The 23,252-nt window shown below is 34.9% G+C and overlaps 1 protein-coding gene across 2 annotated transcripts in view; it reads right to left on the bottom strand.

The window, feature by feature from the left end:
* Nucleotides 1-1,165: 1,165 nt before the first annotated feature.
* The window catches only part of SLC12A2 (solute carrier family 12 member 2), a 110,122-nt gene continuing 88,035 nt past the window's right edge, over nucleotides 1,166-23,252 (bottom strand). Inside the window, exons 18-27 of one of the 2 annotated variants that reach the window (XM_058737205.1) lie at nucleotides 22,347-22,453; nucleotides 18,354-18,433; nucleotides 15,762-15,887; nucleotides 12,904-12,951; nucleotides 11,318-11,440; nucleotides 9,795-9,906; nucleotides 7,720-7,806; nucleotides 6,322-6,457; nucleotides 5,940-6,007; nucleotides 1,166-4,090 (exon numbers count right to left, since the gene is read on the bottom strand). In XM_058737205.1, the coding sequence (XP_058593188.1) occupies nucleotides 3,955-4,090; nucleotides 5,940-6,007; nucleotides 6,322-6,457; nucleotides 7,720-7,806; nucleotides 9,795-9,906; nucleotides 11,318-11,440; nucleotides 12,904-12,951; nucleotides 15,762-15,887; nucleotides 18,354-18,433; nucleotides 22,347-22,453 (1,023 nt within the window). In that variant the 3' untranslated portion in view covers nucleotides 1,166-3,954. The remainder of the gene's footprint in view (nucleotides 4,091-5,939; nucleotides 6,008-6,321; nucleotides 6,458-7,719; nucleotides 7,807-9,794; nucleotides 9,907-11,317; nucleotides 11,441-12,903; nucleotides 12,952-15,761; nucleotides 15,888-18,353; nucleotides 18,434-22,346; nucleotides 22,454-23,252) is intronic. The other variant, XM_058737211.1, reaches the window with a different exon arrangement.

Consider the following 23,252-nt stretch of genomic DNA (forward strand, 5'->3'; position numbering starts at 1 on the left):
TTGGAAGATTCAAGAGGAAAAACTGGGCTGAAGTTCTTAACACTGCCATTTAATAGCCTATCTGAAGAGGTCTCTGACCTGACCCCTGCTTCCGGATTCCATAGAGAGCAACAAGACTTAGATCTTTAGGTATTTTAGGAGTCTACAAACAAAGTATGTCCAGTTGGTTAACCCACCAACACATTATGTGTATCTACTCTCTCAACTAGCTAAACAGTACTTCCTGATGAGCATGTCCCAGGACTTGTGCCATCTTTCCTCCAAGAGTTCAACATTAAACTATCACCTATTGGTTCTGTACCTACACATATCCTATTGGTCCATAAAGACAGAAATGTATCACATGCATTTGTATTTTCTTCCCAGTGAATGAACAAAAAATACCTGCTGGCTCAAAGATGAATGGCATCCCAACTTGGAAAACCTTTGGATACTATGATACTGGGAAATGCCACATTCATAGTTCATAGTTGCCTCTGAACCCCCTTTTAAGTCCCCAAAGAAATAAGGACCCTGAATAGCAGACTACTGGACAATAAGCAAGAAGTAAAGATCATGCAGTGGACACCTCTATTTGGCTTCAGATGTATTAGCCAGCCTGTAGCCACTCTGTATTTCTAACTTTAATTGCATTACCTGAACACACATTTGCTGGCAGATATGGACGAGCAGTTTGGAAATAGCCAGTCTATCCCAGACCTCTTAGTTATGGATCAGGCAGCAGTGAACGCATAATAGAGATACCCCAGGAGATGAAAGATCTGGGCTCTCGGCCAACATTCTTCACTTATTTGCCACATGACCTCAGGAAACTCCCTACATTGCGCCAAGTTGCTTTCTCAAGAGTAAAACAGAGATAACTTAACCGCCCTGCATATATGACATGCTTACTATAATGTTCAAATAAAAGAAAGCGAAAATGTTTTATAGAATCGCTAATCAGCTTAGCCAAAAGTCTTCCGAAGAAAAGACAGGGACTATGAGGCTTAGGGACAAAGGCCCAGGGATAGCAAACAATTTCAAACAACTTTTCCAAGGCATGAATATTACAGTAAAAGCCACCAAAAAACTCTGATATTGTGAAATAACAGTCCTATAAATGAGGGTATATCACAAAGTTGACAAAGATTTCCAAAACAGATAAAATAGAAGAGTAGACATTAAGTAGTTTTAATGAATCCACTTCCTTTATTGCAGTAACCTCTGTACAAGCAGCAACTGCAATATTCCACATTAAAACGTTAGAAAAGCAGGTGTGTGACAGTTATAGTACAGTATTATCAAAATATTACATTTTCAAACTTAGTAGATCAACATCCACCAGAGCTCAAATCTTTAAATTATTTCCATAGTCTTTAAAAATATGTAACGTCAGAAAGCATATAAAAAGAATGTAAAAGGAAACCTAAAGTACAAATGAAATAATGTAACAAATAAATATTTGATTTAATTAACCCTTAATAATCAGCTTAACACCACCATTCTCTCTAAACCCGGTATTTACCTATAGAAATAATGAACTGTCCAATGCCATTGCATATTTATTTCCAAGTTATCACCAATGATTAGAACTAAAAAAAAAAAAAAATGGCATTAAAATAATCAAATTCAGCATAAATAAAACAGAGTAGAATAGCTTCAACACTAGCTAGCATCTCTAAGAATTGTTGAAATTTATTAGAGTACTACAACAACCTTGAAAATTTTGACCTGGTGTCTAGTGTTAAGTGAAAGTAATGCATTTTTTTTTAAGTGAAAAGCTTCTTACATTATTTCACAGACAATATTACCCTCCCCCCATTATGCATATTTAGATATATTTTATGTACTTTATACACATATGTATGACGCATGACATTTGGTTCCTGTAGTACAGATCACAATGATGGTTTCCTGAATGGGAAAAATTCCAGAAAAAAAAAAAAAAAAAAAAAAAGTAAGTGTACCTGTGCACATTTCAAGATAGCAGCACTCAATTCATGCCCTATTATCCATTTAAAAAGTTCAAACACGATATTGTTTACTGAATAATATGACATTTCTACTGTCTTTCCCCCAAAACACTACAAAACCTGCAATAAAATGGAACAATGCTGTGAGTTATAATGTAGGGAAAAAAATTTGGAAAAACAATTACTTCATTTTAACATTCTGAATTCAAAATTATCATCAGATCTCCACTTGTCTATTCATTTAGTTTATGCTCACGCAGCAAAAAGACTGCACTATTGACAACAGTAGTAATTTTATGGATTTCTATCAAGATTCATGAAAACCTGCATACATTCTTCACCACGGAGACTTATGCCAATGAACTCACTGAACAGTACTGTAGCGGACGTGTTCTCCATTTTCTAACTGAACAGTAACTGTGTGAAGTTACACGCCCTTCCAATGATCACCTTTGTTCTCCAGGAAACCTGTTACCTTTCAATCTCATTTTGAACTTACGTTTACCAAAACAAAAAAATTTTAATCTAATGAATCTTGGATCACTTTAAAATGCAAAAACACCAGCAAAATAAACGTCATTATATACATATATGCATCTGTGTATGCATATACGTATGCATACACACATACATATATGCAGACATCTATCCCTTGAAATGTTTTTAGGAAATCCTTCCTTGAATAAAAAATGAAAAACTTCACATTGATAATTGTATATAAAGCTTTTAGTAACAGTGCGTACGCACTGTCAAAATTGTACTAGTAGACTATGATGTCAAAACAGACATTCCAAAAGCACAAACTGGCAGTTTTTCTTAACACAAAAGTTTTAAAGTATTAAGAATGGATTAAATTTAAATGTTCAGAATAATCTGTTCAAACCTGAGTATATTAATTAAGACTAAGTATACTTGACAATTGAATGAATTAAGCCTAAAAACATTTCATTAAGAAACCAGTGGTCCATTTAACCATTTGATGAAACATTAAATATTTTAATGATTAATAAACGATGGTACAGTGGGATTCCACATATTGTTTACTGAAATAGTCTATTTGATGACATTATTTTATCTAATTTTCCTCGAGAAAAATCTTTTAGCATTTCTTAAAAGTCCCTCAAGATTTGAGGAAAACTATAAATTAGGACAGATCTCCCTTCCAATAGATACAAATGATTTTGAGGACTTTGGTCTGAAGAATGACAACAGGAGATTTTTCAGCATGGTATATAGAAGTACTGGATAAATCTTCAACCGTCCCTAAGATTTCAAATAAAAATACAAATAGCGAATTAGAGATTAAAAAAAAACAAAACAAAGAAAGGTTTATTGGGTCTTTTTTTCCTAGATCTACATTTTATATAAACCCACAGAAACCTAACTTTGGGGTCACTTTTGGGTTATCATTTTTTTTTTTTTTTTGCATTTTTCATTAATTTGCCCTAATTCACATCTTTAGTATCTAACAGATACCTTTACAAAAGTAATAGAAAACATACAGTACTCAACACTAATTGGTCAATGGAAGAAGAAAAGCAGTGTCCATTTCATTTCACGGTGGAAGAGACCAGAAATAAAAATAATAGCTGACGGCAAAATTTGACATTCTATAAATTTATAAAAGAGGATATATGGATGAAATTTGGTTAATTTCAGAAGGCACCTCAAGGCTAAAGGCTTTTTGTACTCCTCTCATCAATCAAAAAATAACACACTTTTATTGCTATTCAAGTAGCAAAGGAAAACTTTACTCTCATGAGCTTCAGTCCAGCAACAAGGAATCATCATCATTCATTCAGATTGAAATACAGACTTGACTAAAACTGAAGTCTCCATACACGGATCAATGGAGCAACTTCCCTGTGTGCTTTCAAATTAATGAAATAGTGAAAGAAAAGTCACAGTTCGCCATTGTGATGTTAATGTGTCATTGAAGATCTCAGTTACTCCACTGGGCACTAAAGTACCATCTGGAGGGCTGTCCACTGTGTCGGAACACTTAAGAATAGAAGGTAAGGACACTCTGATGATTTCCACGGACTAGGAGAATTGGCGGTAGGTCCTTTGATAGAGCTTCTAACCAGGCCATATAGAGAGCACTTGACACAGCACCTTTCCTAGCAACTGGGAGACTCCTGGTATCAAAAAGAGAAAGGAAATTAGGCAATGCATTTAAGTTGAAAATAGAAAATGTAATAAAAATTATATATGGAGTCCCTACTAATATTAACTAAAAATTACTTTGGTTAGTTACACATTGTTTTTGAGTGTGGCAAATTCTGAACATACCGTAACAATGACTATACTCATAGATCACTATTCTCCCTTTCACATGTCTGAACAAAAGATTTTTAAAATTTATCCCTAAGAATAGAAATAAGTATTTTTATCAACTGTAGCACATTTTATATCTAACGCTAAACCTCACATTTTCCCTTCTTCATTAAGGACAGAATTCTTTTAGGAGAAAGGGCTGTTTCTATCTGAATTTTGAAAGCAGAAACTACACATGGATAAACAAAACTGAAACATAATTAATTCTATGTATTAATTTTCAACTTCTCTTATTTCTCTGGGCTTTCATTAATTTTCTTAGTGTTTATTTTTGGGAGAGAAAGTGCGAGTAGGGGAGGGACAGTGAGAGAAGGGGACAGAGGAGTTGAAGCAGGATCCTGACTGACAGCAGTGAGCCCAACACAGGGCCCGAACCCACGAACCATGAGATCACGACCTGAGCTGAAGTCAGACACTCAATGGACTGAGCCACTCAAATGTCTGGTCTTTCATTCCTATTTGTAGATAGTGGTAGCAGTCACCAGTTGCCCTATCAACTGTTTCTCTCTAGACTTCTGTTTTAGCATATTCCATTACAGTATCTGATCATTAGCAGCAAAACTTGAAATCTTCTGGTGTATTGTTTTTTTGTTAATCAAAACAACATTTCTCTAGTATTATTTTATTTCATCATTTGGGATGTTTTTGGAGGACGGAGTTTTTTTTTTTGTTTAACCTGTTGAAGGACCCAGGCTACATGACAGAAAATTCAGGTTCAAGTAATATCTACCGAATCTGATTTAGTGAGGGAAAAAAAAAAAGCTAGAGAGCATTAACATCTATATTCAATGCAAGGACAGAGTGTCTGTATGTAAAGTTTGTGTGTGGAAAACTGGGGGAGCAGATTCAGACAGGAACCACTTTTGACATTAAACCCCCAAGGTAACTTTATGGTGTTATTTCTATGAGGATGCTGCCTGGGGCCTACAATTTTTTTTTTAAGACTTTTAAAAAATCTAAGGCAAGTTTAATAGTAAAAAACTGATTTGGAGGGGTGCTTGGGTGGCTTAGTCATTCATTAAACATCTGACTTCGGCTCAGGTCATGATCTCACAGTTCGTGAGTTAAATCTGGCATCAGATGAGCTTGAGTGCCGTTTCAGGTGAGCTGGGCTTCTCTCTCTGCCCCTTGCTTACTTGTGCCTTCTCTTTCTCAAAAAAAAAAAAAAAAAAAAAAAAAAAAAAAAATTATTTTAAGTCAGTACAATCCACCCCTCAATGTCACACTCAAATTCACAACCCCAGATCAAGAAAGTCACGCTCTACAGACTCAGCCAGCCGGTGCCCTCCACCACCTTAGGGTCCAAAGTTTAACTTGAGGTCCTCATACCCCACATATGATGGAGTGTCCTCAAAGCCAAGGAGTTTTTAAAAGGTGGGAAAAAGAAGAAAGGAAAAATTCCATAATAAACTATTGTGGTAAAGAATTACTTAGATTCATATAAGCTTAAGATTTTTGCTTTTCTTTCTTCCTACCTTAAGTGATTTTTCCGTATGCTTCAAGTATATTAACAAAAGTTTGTTTTTCCTACTTATAACCACTAGATCATTACTGGGAAATATATACGTATGTACTTGGTATGGCAATTAATCCTAATCGCATTATCATAAAATGAATACCGAAGAAAATCTTAGTATAGACATTACTTACATGACAATGATATTAGCTGTACTTGAATGTTCCTTTAATAATTCATTTAACCTTATCTGCCGATAGGTCTGAAAGGAAATAAGACAAAGTCATTCCTAGACCATTGGAAAAGTGGAATCTAGTGTGGTTCAGAGAACTATATAGAAGTAAGCAAAAAGAAACAAAATAATTTTGGTGTAATAAAAGTATCTATTCCCTAGTTTAAAAAAGACCTAATGATTTACACACACTGTTCACATACAGATCCAACTTAGAGGAGACTGAATTTACAAGACCGGTTCCTCCCATAACAAATTATAGTTCTTGATACTTCTATCTTAACGTATTTTTTAAAAAAAATCAATGGAAGATTAATGAAAAGAAAGCAGAAGAGAAATAATACCTTGGTCTTATAAAGTTCAAGCTCATTATCTGTTATTCGCCATGGCTCATCTTCTTTCATTTTATCTGCAATATCTTGTTCTTTGTCATCTTCATGAAGTCTATACGGCTCAATCATTTCATCAAATGCTACAATACTTAAAAAAAACTGACAATCACAATCTGAATTACTTAACACTAAGATCGTAAATGCTAAATTAGAATTTGAGAAGTCAGTGTTTTCCATCTCTCCTGCTCACTTCCACACCCTAATTATAACCATCTCTTTGGCAACTTATTCAGAAAACAGCCATCTCTAGTTTCTCAAATTGATTAGAGATTTAGAACCATATTCACAATAACAGAATTGTAATTTGAACTGCTAACAATGATCTCTCTGTATCTACTCCCTGCTCCTATGCCCACCCCCCTGTCAACCTACATACATTTCCATCACCTTAGCTAAGATGATCCTTTTGAGCAATACGTCAAATTGTGTTGTTCCTTTACTCAAAATATTCAAAACCTTTCCTAGTTCAAGTACCACTGAATGAAAGGAGCAGTAGTAGGAGAAAAGGTACTAGAATATTCTGAAGGGAGGAACACACAGATACTTAACATTTAAGAAGATGCACAATTAATCTCTAGATACAAAGGTAAATTAATAGGATAAGAGACAGTAAAAGAACATAAACACTCTAATCCCCTATGAATGTGAAAAATATTTTTCAGTATCAACTTTCATACAAAGTTCCTGGCATATATTGTTTTATAAAAGGAAACAAATCCTTCCCTGATTATAAGCTTACAAAGAATACCTTATTATTTTCTATTTAAGATAAATTCTTTAAACCAGCTTCATCATTTATTCAACAATTGACTTGAGAATAATTAAAATTATGCCTGGCAACATAAATATACATATTATTGTAACAATCTCTAGGTACCATTTTCAGGTAGATTATTCCATGAGTATACTTTCCCTTGACGCTTGAGAATTCTGATTGCAACTATTATAGGCTAATTTTTGATTCTCCTATTTTACTAATAAGGCAAAACAGTGAAAAGTAATATATAATGTGGAGTAGGAATTGAGTGAGTGGTGGTAATGAATATAGGCATGAACAGTGGAAATTCAAAGAACCATGTGGAATTTCTGTGGCATTAGGATTTTCAGAAATTACTTGTAAAGCACTAACTGAATTCTCTGAAAACTGAAAGCCCTTACACTTACTTTAGTAACAGCTACAGGCATGCCAACTGTCAGTACCAGATTTAAAAAAGTTGACTTCACATGCTAACAGCAGGTAAAACCTCCAGGTAATTAGTTTAAGTTGAATGATCTGTTACTGGAATATGTGAGTAGGTCATCCATAAAAGAATCAGTTATCTATACAGAGTAATTTATCCAACAACTTACTTTTCTTTCTTTGGTTTAGTATTAATATCTCCTAAGACCATGATATCAGAGAAGTCTATCCGGAACTTACTAAGCAAAGTAGCCATCCTAAAACAAAAATTAAAAGCATTGAGATACATAAAAGCTGCATCTATGTATTTTTATTCCATTTCAGGCTGAATCACTGTATCTGAAAAGCATCATTTATACGAAAACTGTATCAGGTGCTGAATAAAGTTCATCTGTGTTAGTTCACACCGTAAATTCAACTGAGTAGAACTCAAAATTCCCTGAGTAGAGACTCCGGTTATATTCTTTCACTTTCTCTGAATCGCTCCTTAGTATCCAATCATGAATGGAAAGACAGTAATAATGAAATTTGGAAGGCAACTAGTTTTTAAATTTAATTTTAGTCACAAGGAGTCAGAGATACAGGCTTTCAGTTACAGAATGAACAAGTCACGAAGATGAAAGGTACCGCCTGGGGAATATAGTCAATGGTATTTTCATAGCGCTGTACAGGGACAGATGGTAGCAATCCTGTGGTGAGCACGACATAAAGAGATATGGAATCACTATGTTGCCCGCCTGAAACCAACATAACAATATATGTCAACTATACTTCAGTTAAAACTTTTTTTAGACAGATTATATTGGTGACTATATGGATTTCCGCAAAAACTAGTAAACAGTTGTTAAGTTTAATTATTTTTCGATTCTTCTTCCATCCATGAAGAATGCCTATCTCAAGACCCAAACAGGACTTTTGGGGGCCATCAAAAGCTGTAACTAATGGCAGATCAAGTTCACAGCATTTTTGAGGGGGAGGGGGACTGGGACAGACATGAAAAAGAAGCTCCAACAAGCCTCTGACCTTTCAGTAAAGATATACCTTTTCAGAGGCATAGATGGCAAGGAAACCTTGGTGGCACCAACAAAAAAGTGGAAAAAAACACAAAGGAAAAGCTGTCAGCACAAGGGTATTCTATTTTTAAGAAAACAGAGTTTTCTAAATTAAGACATTAGAAAACAGACTTGCTCCAGGTTTAACTTTTGAATTATTTCTAGTATTTCTTGCATAATTCACTATGTGGGATGACTCGACATTTAGTTGAATTCCAGTGTAGATCTATTAAGTGCCTGCTATGTGTCACTGGGCCCACGAAACTCAAATCTAAGATACAAAAGTATATTAATACAGTACCTAGAATGCAGCGAGTGATACCAAATATACCGTTACTGAGGAAGGAAGGGTAACAACTAATGGGGGAGACAATGGTATAAAAATAAAACACATTAGGGCAAGTGTCACGAAGAAAGTGACGGCAATGCTGGACTTGAAAGTCTGGAGTGTTTCATGAGAGGAGCTGTTTACAGTAGAGATGAGAGCAGAGAGGGGTACAAGCCTGGGACAGCATGTGTGTTCAGGGCAGGTGCACCAGTGCGCACCACAGTGAGGGGTAAGACACAGTGTGGAGAACAGGACAGAGGGTTTGGGCTTTGTCATATTTTAGCACAGACTTTCTATGGAATGTAACAGAGAGGAAATTCCAAGTATTTGGGCAGAGGCATCTTGTCATCAGAGCTCTACTTTTCAAACGTGAACTCAAGAGAAGAGTGTATAGTGTGTGCTGAAAAGGTCAGGGATGAGGTGTGGGGTATGTAGCAAATCACTCCAACCAGAAATAGAATGGGGACAGTACAGCGGGAGTAAGACAAGGGATGACCGCGGCATCCTTCATTTCTGTTGTCTTCAAGTCTACAGAATGTATCTCACACAGGAATATGTGATTTGGAGGCACATCCACTGAGTTTTTTTACATGCCTAACATTTAAATGCTGCAAATTTTTAACAAAGACTTTCTAAAATGTCAATATATGAAAAAATATTAGGAATCAGTAAAATGAACTATCTACAACTTAAACATAAAGATTAAATTAAAGAGAATGAGGTTTTAGTTGTCTAACAAGATTTTCAGCTTCAGTATAGGACAGCCTGACTGACATTTTCTGGACTGTGTCTTTTTTATACTATCAAATATACTGTAATAGTGAAGTATGGCTAGATTAATGCTCTTCCATTTAAATACACTTACGCTCTCCGGTCATGGTCTATTCGGTTTATTTTCCCACCAATGAACACTCTGATCTTACAGTCTTTCCACTTTTTCTTGGTAGTCAGAAGGTAAGGTATCAATAAGGTCAAACCTAAATCATAAAAATATAAAAAATCATTCACGAAATGCTAATCTCTCAATTAAGACCTTTTAATTCAATTTAATCTCTAAAAGAATGTCTGCTACAACTCTGCATTAAACAATATTTTTCTATCTGTTCTTCCTTAATAATTCAGACAGAAAGCCATGAGGTAGGCCTGAACAAGGAGGGAAGCCCAATGGAACCGGGAGGTTAGTCACATACAGGAGGACTGAGGAACTGAGAGTCTTCACTGAACCTAGTGGGAGCCAGGTTTCTCTCTCAAATGAGAACTCCAAGAAGGAAGAAGCTGGATTAAACCCTGCAGTGTTTAAACTGGAATGGGTGTTCAATCTATACTTACATGTACTAACATATCTATGGTAAGTTTCTGAGACCCGTCTACTGAGAGGGCCTGGGAGCAGTGACACCGCAGTGGCAACGAGCGTATCTTTGTTTCTATATACCATTCTCCACTAAGAGCAGTCAGCGTTCCTCGGGTAAAAGGTGACTCAATGGCTGGTACAGGCAAAGTACAAAAGTAAGTCTGGAACATCTTATGATTGGGAAATGACAAATGGACACACAAGTCAGACTACAGAGGATCTTGCTGGCCAAATATGGAAACGATCTGAACATCAAAACAAATAATGAGAATGACAAATCATCTCACACTGAATACAGTCTATGAGTTCACAAAGATAGAAAAAAAGAGAAAGCTCTTCCTTACAGTAAGAAGCCAACTAAGAGGAAGAAGTAACAGGATTCGAAAATCATCATCTGGCAACCACAAACACACCACACCAATGATAAGAGCAGGCCAAAGTATCAAAGGATGCTGAAGATGGTGGTAAAAGTTGTAGTAATGATGGTATATTTACCTAATCCAAAAGCAAATCCCCATCCACTAATATGTGTAATTAAAAAGGGGAAACAGTAACTTCTCATTCTAAAAATCTAGTGAAAACCACCTTACTCAATGGTCAAAGCTAACTTCACCAGTCATGAGCCAAAACAAACATCATGTCCCACTTGAGATACAGACAGAAGAGCATAGTGTCACTTCTCTAATATTTCTACCATAAACCTACATAATGTAAACTAATTATGACAAAAGATTAAATGGTACTTCAAATCTAGTGACATTCTCAGACTGGTCGATTAAAAAAAAAAACAACAAAAACCAAAAAATCTTAAGGTCATGAGCTCAAGAAGTAGGCAACTTGCAAAGTGAAGGACACTGAAGAGGTAACAGTTAAGTGCAACACCTGATTCTGAAACTAATCCTGGTGCTTTGGGGAATGTTGACAAAACTGGAAAGGGGTCTAGGGATGAAGAGGACACGTCATTTCTTAGTACTATTCCCATAGTCCCACAACTTCACTACATGTAAAACTGCTAAAAAGCATGGTAACAACCTTACCTCCATCATCAAAAAGCCACCAGACATCAATAGTATTCTTTCCTTGTTTTTTCTGAAACTGTGTACTAGCTTCAAGAAGCTTTTGGTCAGCTACATTTAAGGGCACAGCAGGGCCTTTGGATTCTAAAGGATGAAGCAGAAAAATAACATGTAAGGGAGATAAATACTCAAGTCTCTTTTGCTGAATTCCTATAATTCCCTAACTCTGGTATATTTAAATGTTTATAATGCAGACAGTTGTATATGGCATCCATCATAAGCTTTCAGTGGTTTATAATTTAAATGTACTTTTGAAAGACGTTCACAGATAAATACATCTTTACAACAGCTTAACTCATCCAAATTATCTTGCCTAACTTCTAATATTTTGAAGCATTCTTAATCAAAGAGAAGCATGAATACCAATACCAATCAAGAATATTATAATTGACTGCTAGATTTTAATTTTTGAGAAGTTGTTTTACGCTAACTGGACAAATGAGGCTTATGCCTATTCCATGAACGTATCACTTTTGTAATCTTTTTCCTCAGTAATTTAAAGATCAAAAAATTATTTTACATAAAATGCCATCATTAATATAAAAGACAGAGGGAAGTGGAAGACGAATGAATACAATCTAACAATTATCACAGTGAAACCTCTGAGTCTAAGCAAGAACACCCTCATCTTTACCTAACTTGACCCCTTGGTTTGTGATGCAAAAAGCTAAAGCCATATAACCACACATCTTTCTCCGAGGCACAGAAAGATGGTAGAACTCCTTGGAGGGCACCACGTGCTGCAGATCTAAAGAGCAACATACCAAGGAAGTTCCCATGTTCCCAGGAATTAAAAACTTAAAAACTTAAAAAAAAAAAAAAAAAAAAAAAACCAAAAAACTCAGCACTGACTCTATGAGCAAGCAAATGACTATTATGAGACTCCTACAGCAAATTTTTAAAAGCAGGAATCCACAGGAGGAAATCTGATCGTTTCTGCAGGATGTCTGTCATTCACTTCTCATGCTGCCATGATACACGCAAACATGACGAATGATTGTGCATGATGACATAATATGGCTGCCAAACCACACTGCTCCGTAACTCTCACCTCTATCTCCTTCTCATAAAAGTCATGCCCGGGGACATGACTGTGTATCTCCCAAACGCAGCAGGGCTGTGAGAAATATTGTAATTTTTGAAATGAAAAATATATTAGTATCAAAATTAAGGGCTTGGCTTGGTACACCTGATGGTAAAGAATGCAAGTGACACTGGCAAAGAGACCCATTTCAGTGTCTCGGTTTAGCACCTAAACCATGCAGTTTAAAATAAGAAACTGGTATTGACAGTCAAGGTTTGAGTATTTCAGAAATGCTATGATGATTTAAAATAATTTGCCTTTGATATACTCCCTTTCCCTGGGATGACTTATACTTTTTTGTTGGACTAAAGATAATGTTTCTAATCTGCATTCAATAAATAACTGTAGCATCACCTTGCCATGGAAATAAAAACTAAGGTAAAAAAAGAAAATAGCAAAGTTGGAATTAAAGAGTTAACAGTATGAAAAAGGGGATTAAAACAAAATGATGAAAAATGCCTGCCTTTTTTCAACAGTGGTTGAGTTGGAGTCTTGCCATCCTCTTCCTCATCTAGATTATGTTTAAAAAACACAAAATATAAGTTAATTGTCTTTATATTAATAATGAAAATGTAAATAGAGCACATTTATAAACAGAGCATAGTACGATGAGACAGTCTGTGAAAAATCAAGACTGAAAATACATATCTTCTACACTGAGTGTTGAGGAGTTTTAAAAGCAAACATATTTTAGACCCCTCCAACAGGGCTACTGATGAACGCTCACTTCTACATTGTATTCCTGTAAAACTGACAAAAACTGGAACACGATTTTTAAACTTGTAAATGTTCATACTTGAAATCAGTTGAAAAGAATTTCAACTATGGCTTATAGAATTGAAATAGGACGTTAAAAACTGACACTGCACATAACACATGAATTTTAAACACTGCCACTGCATCACTGGGCAAATGACTGAAAAGTTACTTTTAGAAAAGTTTAATGGATATCCGGTCCTTGTAAAAACTAATTACCACTTGAAACAGGAAGGAATTTGATCAGAGACAGAGTCTTTTGGTTTATATAAAATACTATTTATACATATATACATCAATTGATATATAAAACGTAAGCATATATATACATGTATATATGTTTGTATGCATGTACTGGTCCATCTGTATTTAGGTATCTTTAAACATTTTCTTGGGGTTAACAGTTTTGCTAATCTCAGGTTCTTCTTCAGATAAGCTTTATGTGAGGTGTCTGAGGCATGTAAAACTCCGGACCCGGACAGGGAAGAGTACACTGCTCTGGAGTCAAGTGGCTCCCAGGGTTCCAGGATTCCCTCTAATGCTTTTCCTGGCTGCGTCAGCTTGAAGTGGTTAGTTAACTCCTCACTTTCCTTGTTAGTAAAAGGGTGAACAATACATACCTCTTCAGATCATTATGCTGCAAGCATTAAAGCCCTTAGCTCAGTGCCTAGCACAAAGTAAGTATTCAAAGGGTGCTCTTTCTGTCCCCTTGCATGCTGTGTGCCACAGTAACCAAGAAAGACATACCGAACACCTGTAATTATATGGTGACTACACAAGAATGTTTCTAATTCTGAACACCTTTAAATTATATAAACTTTTCTATAGTTTCTATGTTAATTTTGAAAATAACTGGCTACATAGAAAATAAACACAAAATAAAATTAATGCTATTTTTGAATGCTAATTTCTTATGCCTCTTAGGGAACATTTCAATTATTATATTTAATTTTATAGGATTATGTATTATTGTTCTTATAAAGTAGATATTTGATACTGTCTTTGATGATAGTAAAAATAACAATTATAAATATAAATGCGGACATTGTGTATTTATTTCAGAGAGCTCAAAAAATGTTAAGGAAATCCTGACACTTAAAAAATAATTTACACTAAGATATTTAAAGGTATCTGAAGGTAATAAAGCTATTGACATTTTCAAAATAAAAAGGTGAGCAGGTATGTACTCACCCCAGGTTCCTACTCTAAAAATAATGACTTCCCAAGACTGTGGCACACAGTAATGAGCTACTGTGTAGAAAACACCTACTGCAATGTGAAAGGCACAGAGTAGATGCTTGATGACTATTACTTCTTCCTTTCCCATCATAGTTTTACCTATCAATTCCTAACAGATTCTGTAAAGAAAGGATCGGTTTTAGGAAAAAGAAAATGATAACAAAAATAAAAAGAGAAAATGAGAGCATGTATACTATAAACTAAAAGTAAATGCAGGAACATTAGAAGCAGTTTTAGAATCTTTCATCGAGTTTTGAGATGAAACAGGAAACAAATTATAATCAAGCCAGCAAAGAACTTAAAGGGAAAAGGGGTCTCAACTAAAGCCTCAACTACCACTACTCTGAGCAGCCAATGTAACTAAGGAGCAAAGAAATATTAAGTAACAGCAGTGCTTCTACATAATCTGGGGAAGATTGATTTCACAGCGACAGGATTTGTCCAAAGTGATCAATTTCAGAAAAAGAATGGTAATTCTTTGATAGGAATCAAAAAAGCATGATATGGTTTGATGATTTACAGTGCAGATTTTTCTTGTTGCGTGCCAGCTGGGACCAGGACAGATGGAGATACTGACTGAACAGAGGTAGGAGAGTGAGGGCGGGAGAGTAAGATTTGGAAGTCATCCCTCTTTCCGTCTTATAAACATGACACAGATTTATGGATGAAATTATCTCAGCGTCTCAGGAGATTTGGAGACCTTTGCGTGGCTTGAACCACATGGGCCACCAGGGGTAGTAGGTGTGCAATTATGGCCAAACAGTTCAGTAACCAAACACCAATAGCATGTTCCTTCAGAGACTAAGTGAGGAATACAACTGCATGTGATTTTTTATTACATGGTTTTACCTCAACAACTCCAGGTGCAGTAGATGTAAAAAGTATTCTAAATATGTCAGCACATAAACAAAATCCCTGGTATTTCAGTATCTTGATTTACAAAAAAATTATGTAGATTTGTGGTCAACTTCATTTCTTCCAGGGTTATCCCATGCTCTATCACATTGCTCTAAAATTACCATGTTACTTTCCAAGTTCAGATTTAACCTAGGCTTTAAATTGTTTCACTTAAAGCATATATAAAAATATACAAGCAGGTATTAGTGTAGTGTATAATTAATTGGCATGGCTTCTGTTCTACGATCGACTTTAGTATTTTAAAAATAGCTAATCATGTTGTAGCCATCCATTTTACCTCATCTACTAGAAATGAACAGTACAAATGAGAGAATGGGTTACTTAATAAGACATGTTATATAATAAAAACCATTTCTCCCCAAATTAAACATTACCATTAATAACATTTCTTGTCTGAATAAAAATTACCTTTGTGTGTAACACTTTTCTCATCGGATGGCTTGGAGGTATCTAAATCCGATTTTTTACTGTACTCCATACTTAGTACCACATCCTTGACACCGGGAGATTTCTCTTGTGAAGACAATAATTCTTCTATGGACATGAAAGTAATCAAATTATTATCCAAATCTTATTTTAGCCATTAATTAAAGCACCATGGTATATTAATTAAATAACAGTTCACAGCACAGTTTAGGAAGAAATAGTAAGTTTACAGTACATGATTTCTTAGGTAAACAAATGTGATAATCTGAAAGAACTATTCACTCAAATATCTTGAGCCACGGCTAAGTATCAGACATGTGAATTAGGTGCTGAGGAATTAGTAATGAGTGAGATTCAAAGAGCATAAAAGTGTGGCAGACAAAAGAATAGTGTATAGAATGTGAATAAATTCTACTCTCAAAGTCATTTACACATGTAAAAAATGTAAAATGTGACAAATGTTCACATATGTGTAAGATGACAAACAATACTGAAAAATTACACCCCTGACTACAGAGACAAAACCAGGACATCAACTCAGGGTAGAGTACCAGTTTTTCATTTTTAAAGCACTTTCTCCATTTTGTATCTTTTGAGAAGTAGTTAGTAAACAGTTAACTTCCACCATGAAAACATGCGACACGAAGACAAATGTCATAAGAAACTGATCGGTGACAGATAATCCTCATCACTGATTTGTGTGTATGATGAGAAATAACAAGAGAAACGACTATGCTAAGAACTTCGCAGACATTTCTTTACAACAACCCTATGAAATAATCCCGGTTTTTTTTAAATTTTAATGTTTTATTTAAGTATCTCTACACCCAACGTGGGGCTAGAACTCATAACCCCAAGATCAAGAGTCTCAGGCTCTTCTGACTGAGCCAGCCCAAGCACCCCAATAATTCTGTTTTAAGATATGAGGAAACTGAAGCTGGGAAGTCAGCAAATTTGCCCAGGCTACAGAGCTATGTACTAAGAGAAAAAGCTGGGATTTTCAAAGGAGATCTGACTCCAAAGCCTGTGCTCTTGATCCTGTGCTGAACCAAATTCCTGTGTCCAAATCCTGATGACGAATAACAAGACCTTCGAAACAATTTTCCTAATTGAAACACATGAAAATGTTTTCTTAAAGTTCTAGTCAGATTCAAATCACAGTGGATTACACAACTATATATGTAATTGATTAGTCAAACTGTCATACTTTTGAGAGTGACAGGGAACACAACTAATTGTGCAGTTAACAGGTACCCTAAACCTCAATTGCTGGCAGCTCACGAGAGAACTGAAACAGTATTTTGCAAGGCCTACTCCGGAGTAAGAAAATGCATTTTCAGCAAGCCATACTTTTGTGTTCCATGGATAAAGACCTCAAAGCGTTCCTTTCAAAACTGCACAATACCCTTAAAATGGTGGGAGGAGGGGGAGGATTACAACTGTTTAAATATATAAACAGGTGACAAAAGTTCATGATGTGCCTCTCAGCTATTTAGGCTTAGATATTTTTGATGATTTAGTTAATTAATTGATAAGGGTAAAATATTAGGTATGCAATTTCTTAAACTTCTAATACTTGTTAAACTACCAGGAAATCATCAAAGGGTATAGAATTTCCCAGTTTTTATTAAGGTGGCAAAAGTAATCAGTATACCTTAGTTAGGTTTAAAGTTTCATCTAAAAACATTCTTTTTGAATGCTTTAAAAATTACATAGTTGGAGAGGAGATTAGTGGGTATCAGGGGTTAATGATGGGGGAGAGATGAAGGGCATGGTGGGGGCATAAAGGAGTAGCACAAGAGAGATTTTTGCGGCGATCAAACAGTTTTGTATCTTGATTATGGTGCTGGTTATATGAATCAACCGCATGTGATACACGGCACAGAACTATACACATGTTCATGAGCGCACACACACAAGTGTTAAGTAGAACTGGTGAAATCTGAATAAGGTGGGTAAATGGTCACAATGTCAGTTTCCTGGTTATGACGTATAATGATAGATATTCAATATGTTACCACTGGGAGCAATGGATGAAGGGTACAGAGGACCTCTCTGTTATTTCTTTTGTTACTTATTATGGATCTATAGTCATTTCAAAACGAAAAAGTTATGAAAAATGACTTATAGGGTCTTTTCTGAAGACAGAGAAAATGACATTACCAAGTTCAGTTTTCATTATTAATATACCTGTGTGTAAAAAAAGCATGACCTTCATAAACATGAAAATGATGATTTAGCAGTCATTAACATTTTTTTCTCTATAGTATTTATCATGTATTTTTATACATTTGGCCAATCTAAAACCATAACTCATGCTTATTTCTCTTAAACTTATGATTTACACTGAATTTTAGTCTCTCCATTAATAATCACCAGCCATCATCCAGGTTGGTGCCAACTCTGAAAAGATGGTGGAGCTGAAAAGATCTCACTTCCAAATGCCATACAGTAAGTACATGACACAAAACAGATAGTAAATGTTAAAGTTATTGAAGAATTTGTGAGAATGACATAGAACTAACAGAGTCATTTATATTTTTAAAGTGAAACATTTATTCGAGCAAGACTTACCTTGTGCTTGAAGATGAGATATATCCAGACCCTCTTTTAGGCGGATAACCACTACTCCATATTGTATGTCAAAGGCGTCACTATAATGGGGGTGGAGGGAGAATCAAAATCACAAAAATGTTAGTGTCCTCCTCTATAAAATGAAGGCAGTAAGAGATGATTTTTAAAACACCTTCAGCTTTAAATGTCTTATTTCTAACATATGCTTTTAAAAATACAGTGAGACCCATATAATGTCTGCTTCAAATTCTATACCATTCCCTTTCCTTTCTTCTGTAATACTCTTAAAAACGAGTTAAGTGTACATCTTTATAGTCTTGACACTCTACCTACACCAGACATTTAAAGCATGCCTGTACTATTATCCTAACTGAAACAAACTACAATTACGGAAAAATAACATTCAGTATTCCCACCATACTTAATTTAGGCTTACACCCTTAAAGCTAAGAGAAATACAAGAAGACAAAGCAAAGTGATTCCACTGAGAAAGAGAATAAATATAAAGGAATGACTTCTGAAAGAAAGCAGAGTATTTTTAAGTAATTCTCACATTTTTACAAAAATGTTTAAAAAGGTAATACAAAGATTTTATATGCATTTGTAGACACGCATTCATATGTCATTTCAAGTTTTTTAAACACAAATGGGATCATCCTATAACACATGCAAAATCTATTAAAACCTCAAAGACAACTCTAAAACCAGACTTCAATTCTGGAAACTTTATGTTGAGACCATGAATCATGTGGATTCAAGTTTTTCTCAAATCTACTAAAAGAATTACAAATTCCTAAACTTTGGGTCATTCCCCAGAGTGTAACAGGCTTGAGTTTTATCTTTCATTATTATTTTTAATTATGAAGCAACCAATATTCATTATACTCAAAAAATTCTATATAACCAAAAGAAAGGGCTAAACTGCTAAAAAAAAAAAAAAAAATCAAATTTTTGTTCCCACAGACACAAAGACGAATACCTATCATTGTAAGAGATGTTTTATTGGTTTATTGATGTTTTTTGTTTTTGTTTTAAATCATGGGGAGACAATTTTGGCCTCATTCCTATAATGAATTAGCTAAGGTCTGAAGAGATTCATCGGAAAATTAATAGACACAGTAACCTTCCTCAGCTGTATCCTGAAAGACCTAACGCTAGAGAAGAGTAACTACAAGTATTTGAAAAAATAGTTAATAAATCACAAATGACTTAAAATCAAGGTCCTTAAAGAAAAGCCAGTGAATATAGCTTCCCAAGTTTACCGTGGAATAAAGTAGCTAAATATTTTTGCTATAAACAAAGAAATTTCTCTAAGCTATAATCTGATTTGGAGTTTTAGCCTCTCCATGCTGTTACTAGGCATAGTAAATTAAGTAAACCTCAAGTGCTCAAAGTATTTATAATCAGAACCAAAACTTAAGTATCACAAGATAAAAGCATAAGCAGTATCACTGCTTTGAAAGTGACATCAATTTCTATGGCTCTGGAAACCAGAAAGCATCATTTTGCCTCTATCTTAATTGCTGCCTGCTGTATAATACTTAAAGTAATACTTGACTCTCAGAGCAAACATTCACTTCAAGTTCCTACAAGGTCAAAGTCAGAAAGACTCCTTTCTTTTCAGTGTTTCCATATGAGCAACTACAACTAACAGTGGAAGAATTATTTGTAAAAATGTCACTTTTTCTACATTTTAGGATAATTATTTCATCTCACTGCTCTTGCATCTTCAGAAAAGAGCACAGTCCACGTCAGATGGCCCACGTGATTTAAAAGTTCACACTGTCCTTCCTTTCCTAGTCCTCACGTATGCAAAGTGGATAGGACAGAATTAGAAATGTAGGATGAAACCCCAAAGCTAAAGAGCAACCATAGTAGGTCAAAAATCAGAAAAGCTTTAATTTTACTAAAAGCATTTAATAATTACTTGGGAAAACTTATTCATTCTATACTTGCCTAATCAATATGAAGAGATTTTTAAAAAAGTATAACATCTGGTTACTCCCTCAAATAGATTTCAAGGTAGCTATGGACACAAAATTATCATATGTGATCCAGGTAAGTACTTATGGCTCCAACAGGAGTTCCAGTAAGGGAAATAACTCTACTTAGTTAAGGATAATCAGATCAAAATTCAGAGAAATAAGATTTGAACCTGGTCATAGAGCTACTTTGCCAAACACATTTTTTTTTAAAAAGTACAATTGTATGTAAAGAAAAACAAGATATGAAAGAATGAACAGTTCTGTTTCATCAGCATCTATAATAAGAAGAAATTATTCTCCAACCAAGGATTGTGGTGTGGGGCACCTGGTTGCCTCAGCTTGGGACTCTTGATCTTATGGTTGTGAGTTCGAGCCCCATGTTGGGTGTAGAGATTACTTAAAAAAAAAAACAAACCCAAAAAACAAAAAACAAAAAAAAGAATGGTGGTGTGATGGACTCCTAAGTATGGAGAACACAGGGGAGTTGGTGGAGGGATGGAAAAAAATAGGTGATGGGGATTAAGAGTACACTTATCATGATGGGCACTGAGTATTGCAGAGAATTGTTGAATCACAGTATTATACACCTGAAACTAATGTAACACTAAATGTTACCATTGGAATTAAAATAAAAAAACTTAAAAATATAATGGTAGCGGCGCCTGGATGGCTCAGTCGGTTAAGCATCCGACTTTGGCTCAGGTCACAATCTCACATCTCTTGAGTTCAAGCCCCATGTCAGGCTCTGTACTAACATCTTGAAGCCTGGAGCCTGCTTTGGATTCTGTTTCTCCCTTTCTGACCCTCCTCCACTTGTACTCTCTCTCTCTTTCTCTTTCTCAAAAAGAAATAACATTTAAAGAAAATTAAAAAAAAAAAAAAAAACCACAATGGTAGTGTGAAAGGGAATCCTTATCCTCTATAAAACAGTACAAATGAGATAAAGGGACCTGTTAAGCAAACCGAGAATACTAGGAAAAGGAAGTATTTCAAAATTAATAAGAAAATTGCCAAAAATAACAAGTTTTATTCTTTTTATTAAATAACTCACTTAGTTCCAACAAGCATTTGTGGTGGATTAAACAGATACATCCATAAAAATCAACTATAACATAAACCAGCTCAAGTCAGAAAGACAAAGTAACAAAAAAATAAAAAGAATGCACCAGACAATCTATACAAGGGAAGATGAAGTAATGTTAAACCAACACAAACTGTCTGATAAATATCATTCCTTTAAATTACACCAAGAAGTGAATTATAGACTCAAAATCTACACTTCACAAACAGGTTGAAAATCAAAGCATGTAAGTACATTTAAAAAATGTAAATGACTGGGGTGCCTGGCTGGCTCAGTCCGTTAAGCGTCCAACTTCAGCTCAGGTCATGATCTCACAGTTGGAGAGTTCGAGCCCTGCATTGGGCTCTGTGCTGAGCCTCCTTCGGAGTAGGTGTCTCCCTTTCTCCCTGCCCCTCCCCCACTGTTTCACTCTCTCAAAAGTGAACATTAAAAAAATTTTATTAAAAAAAATGCAAATCACCTAATGCATAAATAAAGTAATAACATGTAAATCAGTGTGAGAGAATAAACCTAACCATCTGAAGGGTGATATCAATGATGAAATGCCCTCCTCAGCACCAGATACTATAATGACAGAATGCAAGGTGAGAGGTCTGACATTCAGGAAATCTGCTGAGCAAGAGCTGTAAGGATACCCCAACTCTTCCTAACTTGAATGAGAAGCTAGAGTATATATGTCGTGTGCTCATTTGTACACATGTGTGAATGTTCCAATGTATTAAGAGAGACAGAAACATCAATCAAAACATTTTCTGAATAGCTCGTCAAGTGACAACCCAGATAACCGCATGTGATTCTTTTCATTCTTAGGCTTCTATGAGAAGAGAGCGTATTAAGAAAACAGGCTTCACAAACCACTGCAGGCTTTGAAAACCAGTGCAAGTTTTCATTTTCTGAACCAAGTTCCTGGATTAAAAGGATACTTACTGAAATATGTTTATGTACATATCCACATCTCTCATATCTGCTTGCAACCAATCTTTCTTAAATCCAAGGACAAGTGTGTTTGGTTTCATACGCCCAAGACCAGCAGCCTAAAACAAAGGAAAAACACAACTTTCAATATATACTATTCAGCAAAATATTTTATAAAGGATCAAATCCTCCAAATAGATGGGCTATAAACATTTATTTTTTTATTTTTATTCTTTTAATATTTATTTGAGAGTGTACATATGTGCTCTCTCTCAAAATAAATTTAAAGATTAATTTTAATCTTTATTTAAAGATTAATCTATTGAAAGATCAACAATTAAATCTTAATTTCAAGATTAAATTAATCCAAGTATATATTATGTGATCATGTGCCAGATACTGTCCATACGATTTGGGATAGCTAGCAATATCCTAACCATATAAAACTTAAAATCTTTCTCAAAACGTTCTCTCCATGCACAAATTTCTTTCAAAAAAGAAAGAATATCTATCCCACTAGATTATTAAAAACAACTCTTTACCTTCATAGCTAAAAGATAATCATTGTTTTTTAAAACTATCTATTAGGTATCAAGATAGCCACTAACCACACAGACTTTTCTTTTTTCTTTTTTCTTTTTTTTTTTTGGTAAAAGCAAAGCAAGAAACATCTTTGAGTTTTAGAGCTTTTTAAAGAACAAGGCCACAAGATAACCAATAACTTACTGATGATACAAAATAATGTCATTTTTATTCTTTTTCATCACAAACTTTTGTCACAACATAGTAATTAAAAGGTTTTATTTTTATAAAATTAACAATCACACCCTGCGGCACTCTGTCCACTTGTTTCAACTTCATTATTTCAATAACTTTCCCTTGAATGACTGAGCACAGAAATTTGAAATGTATCACTCA

The sequence above is a fragment of the Neofelis nebulosa genome, chromosome 1, assembly GCF_028018385.1.
Source record: "Neofelis nebulosa isolate mNeoNeb1 chromosome 1, mNeoNeb1.pri, whole genome shotgun sequence".
NCBI classification, from domain to species: domain Eukaryota; kingdom Metazoa; phylum Chordata; class Mammalia; order Carnivora; family Felidae; genus Neofelis; species Neofelis nebulosa.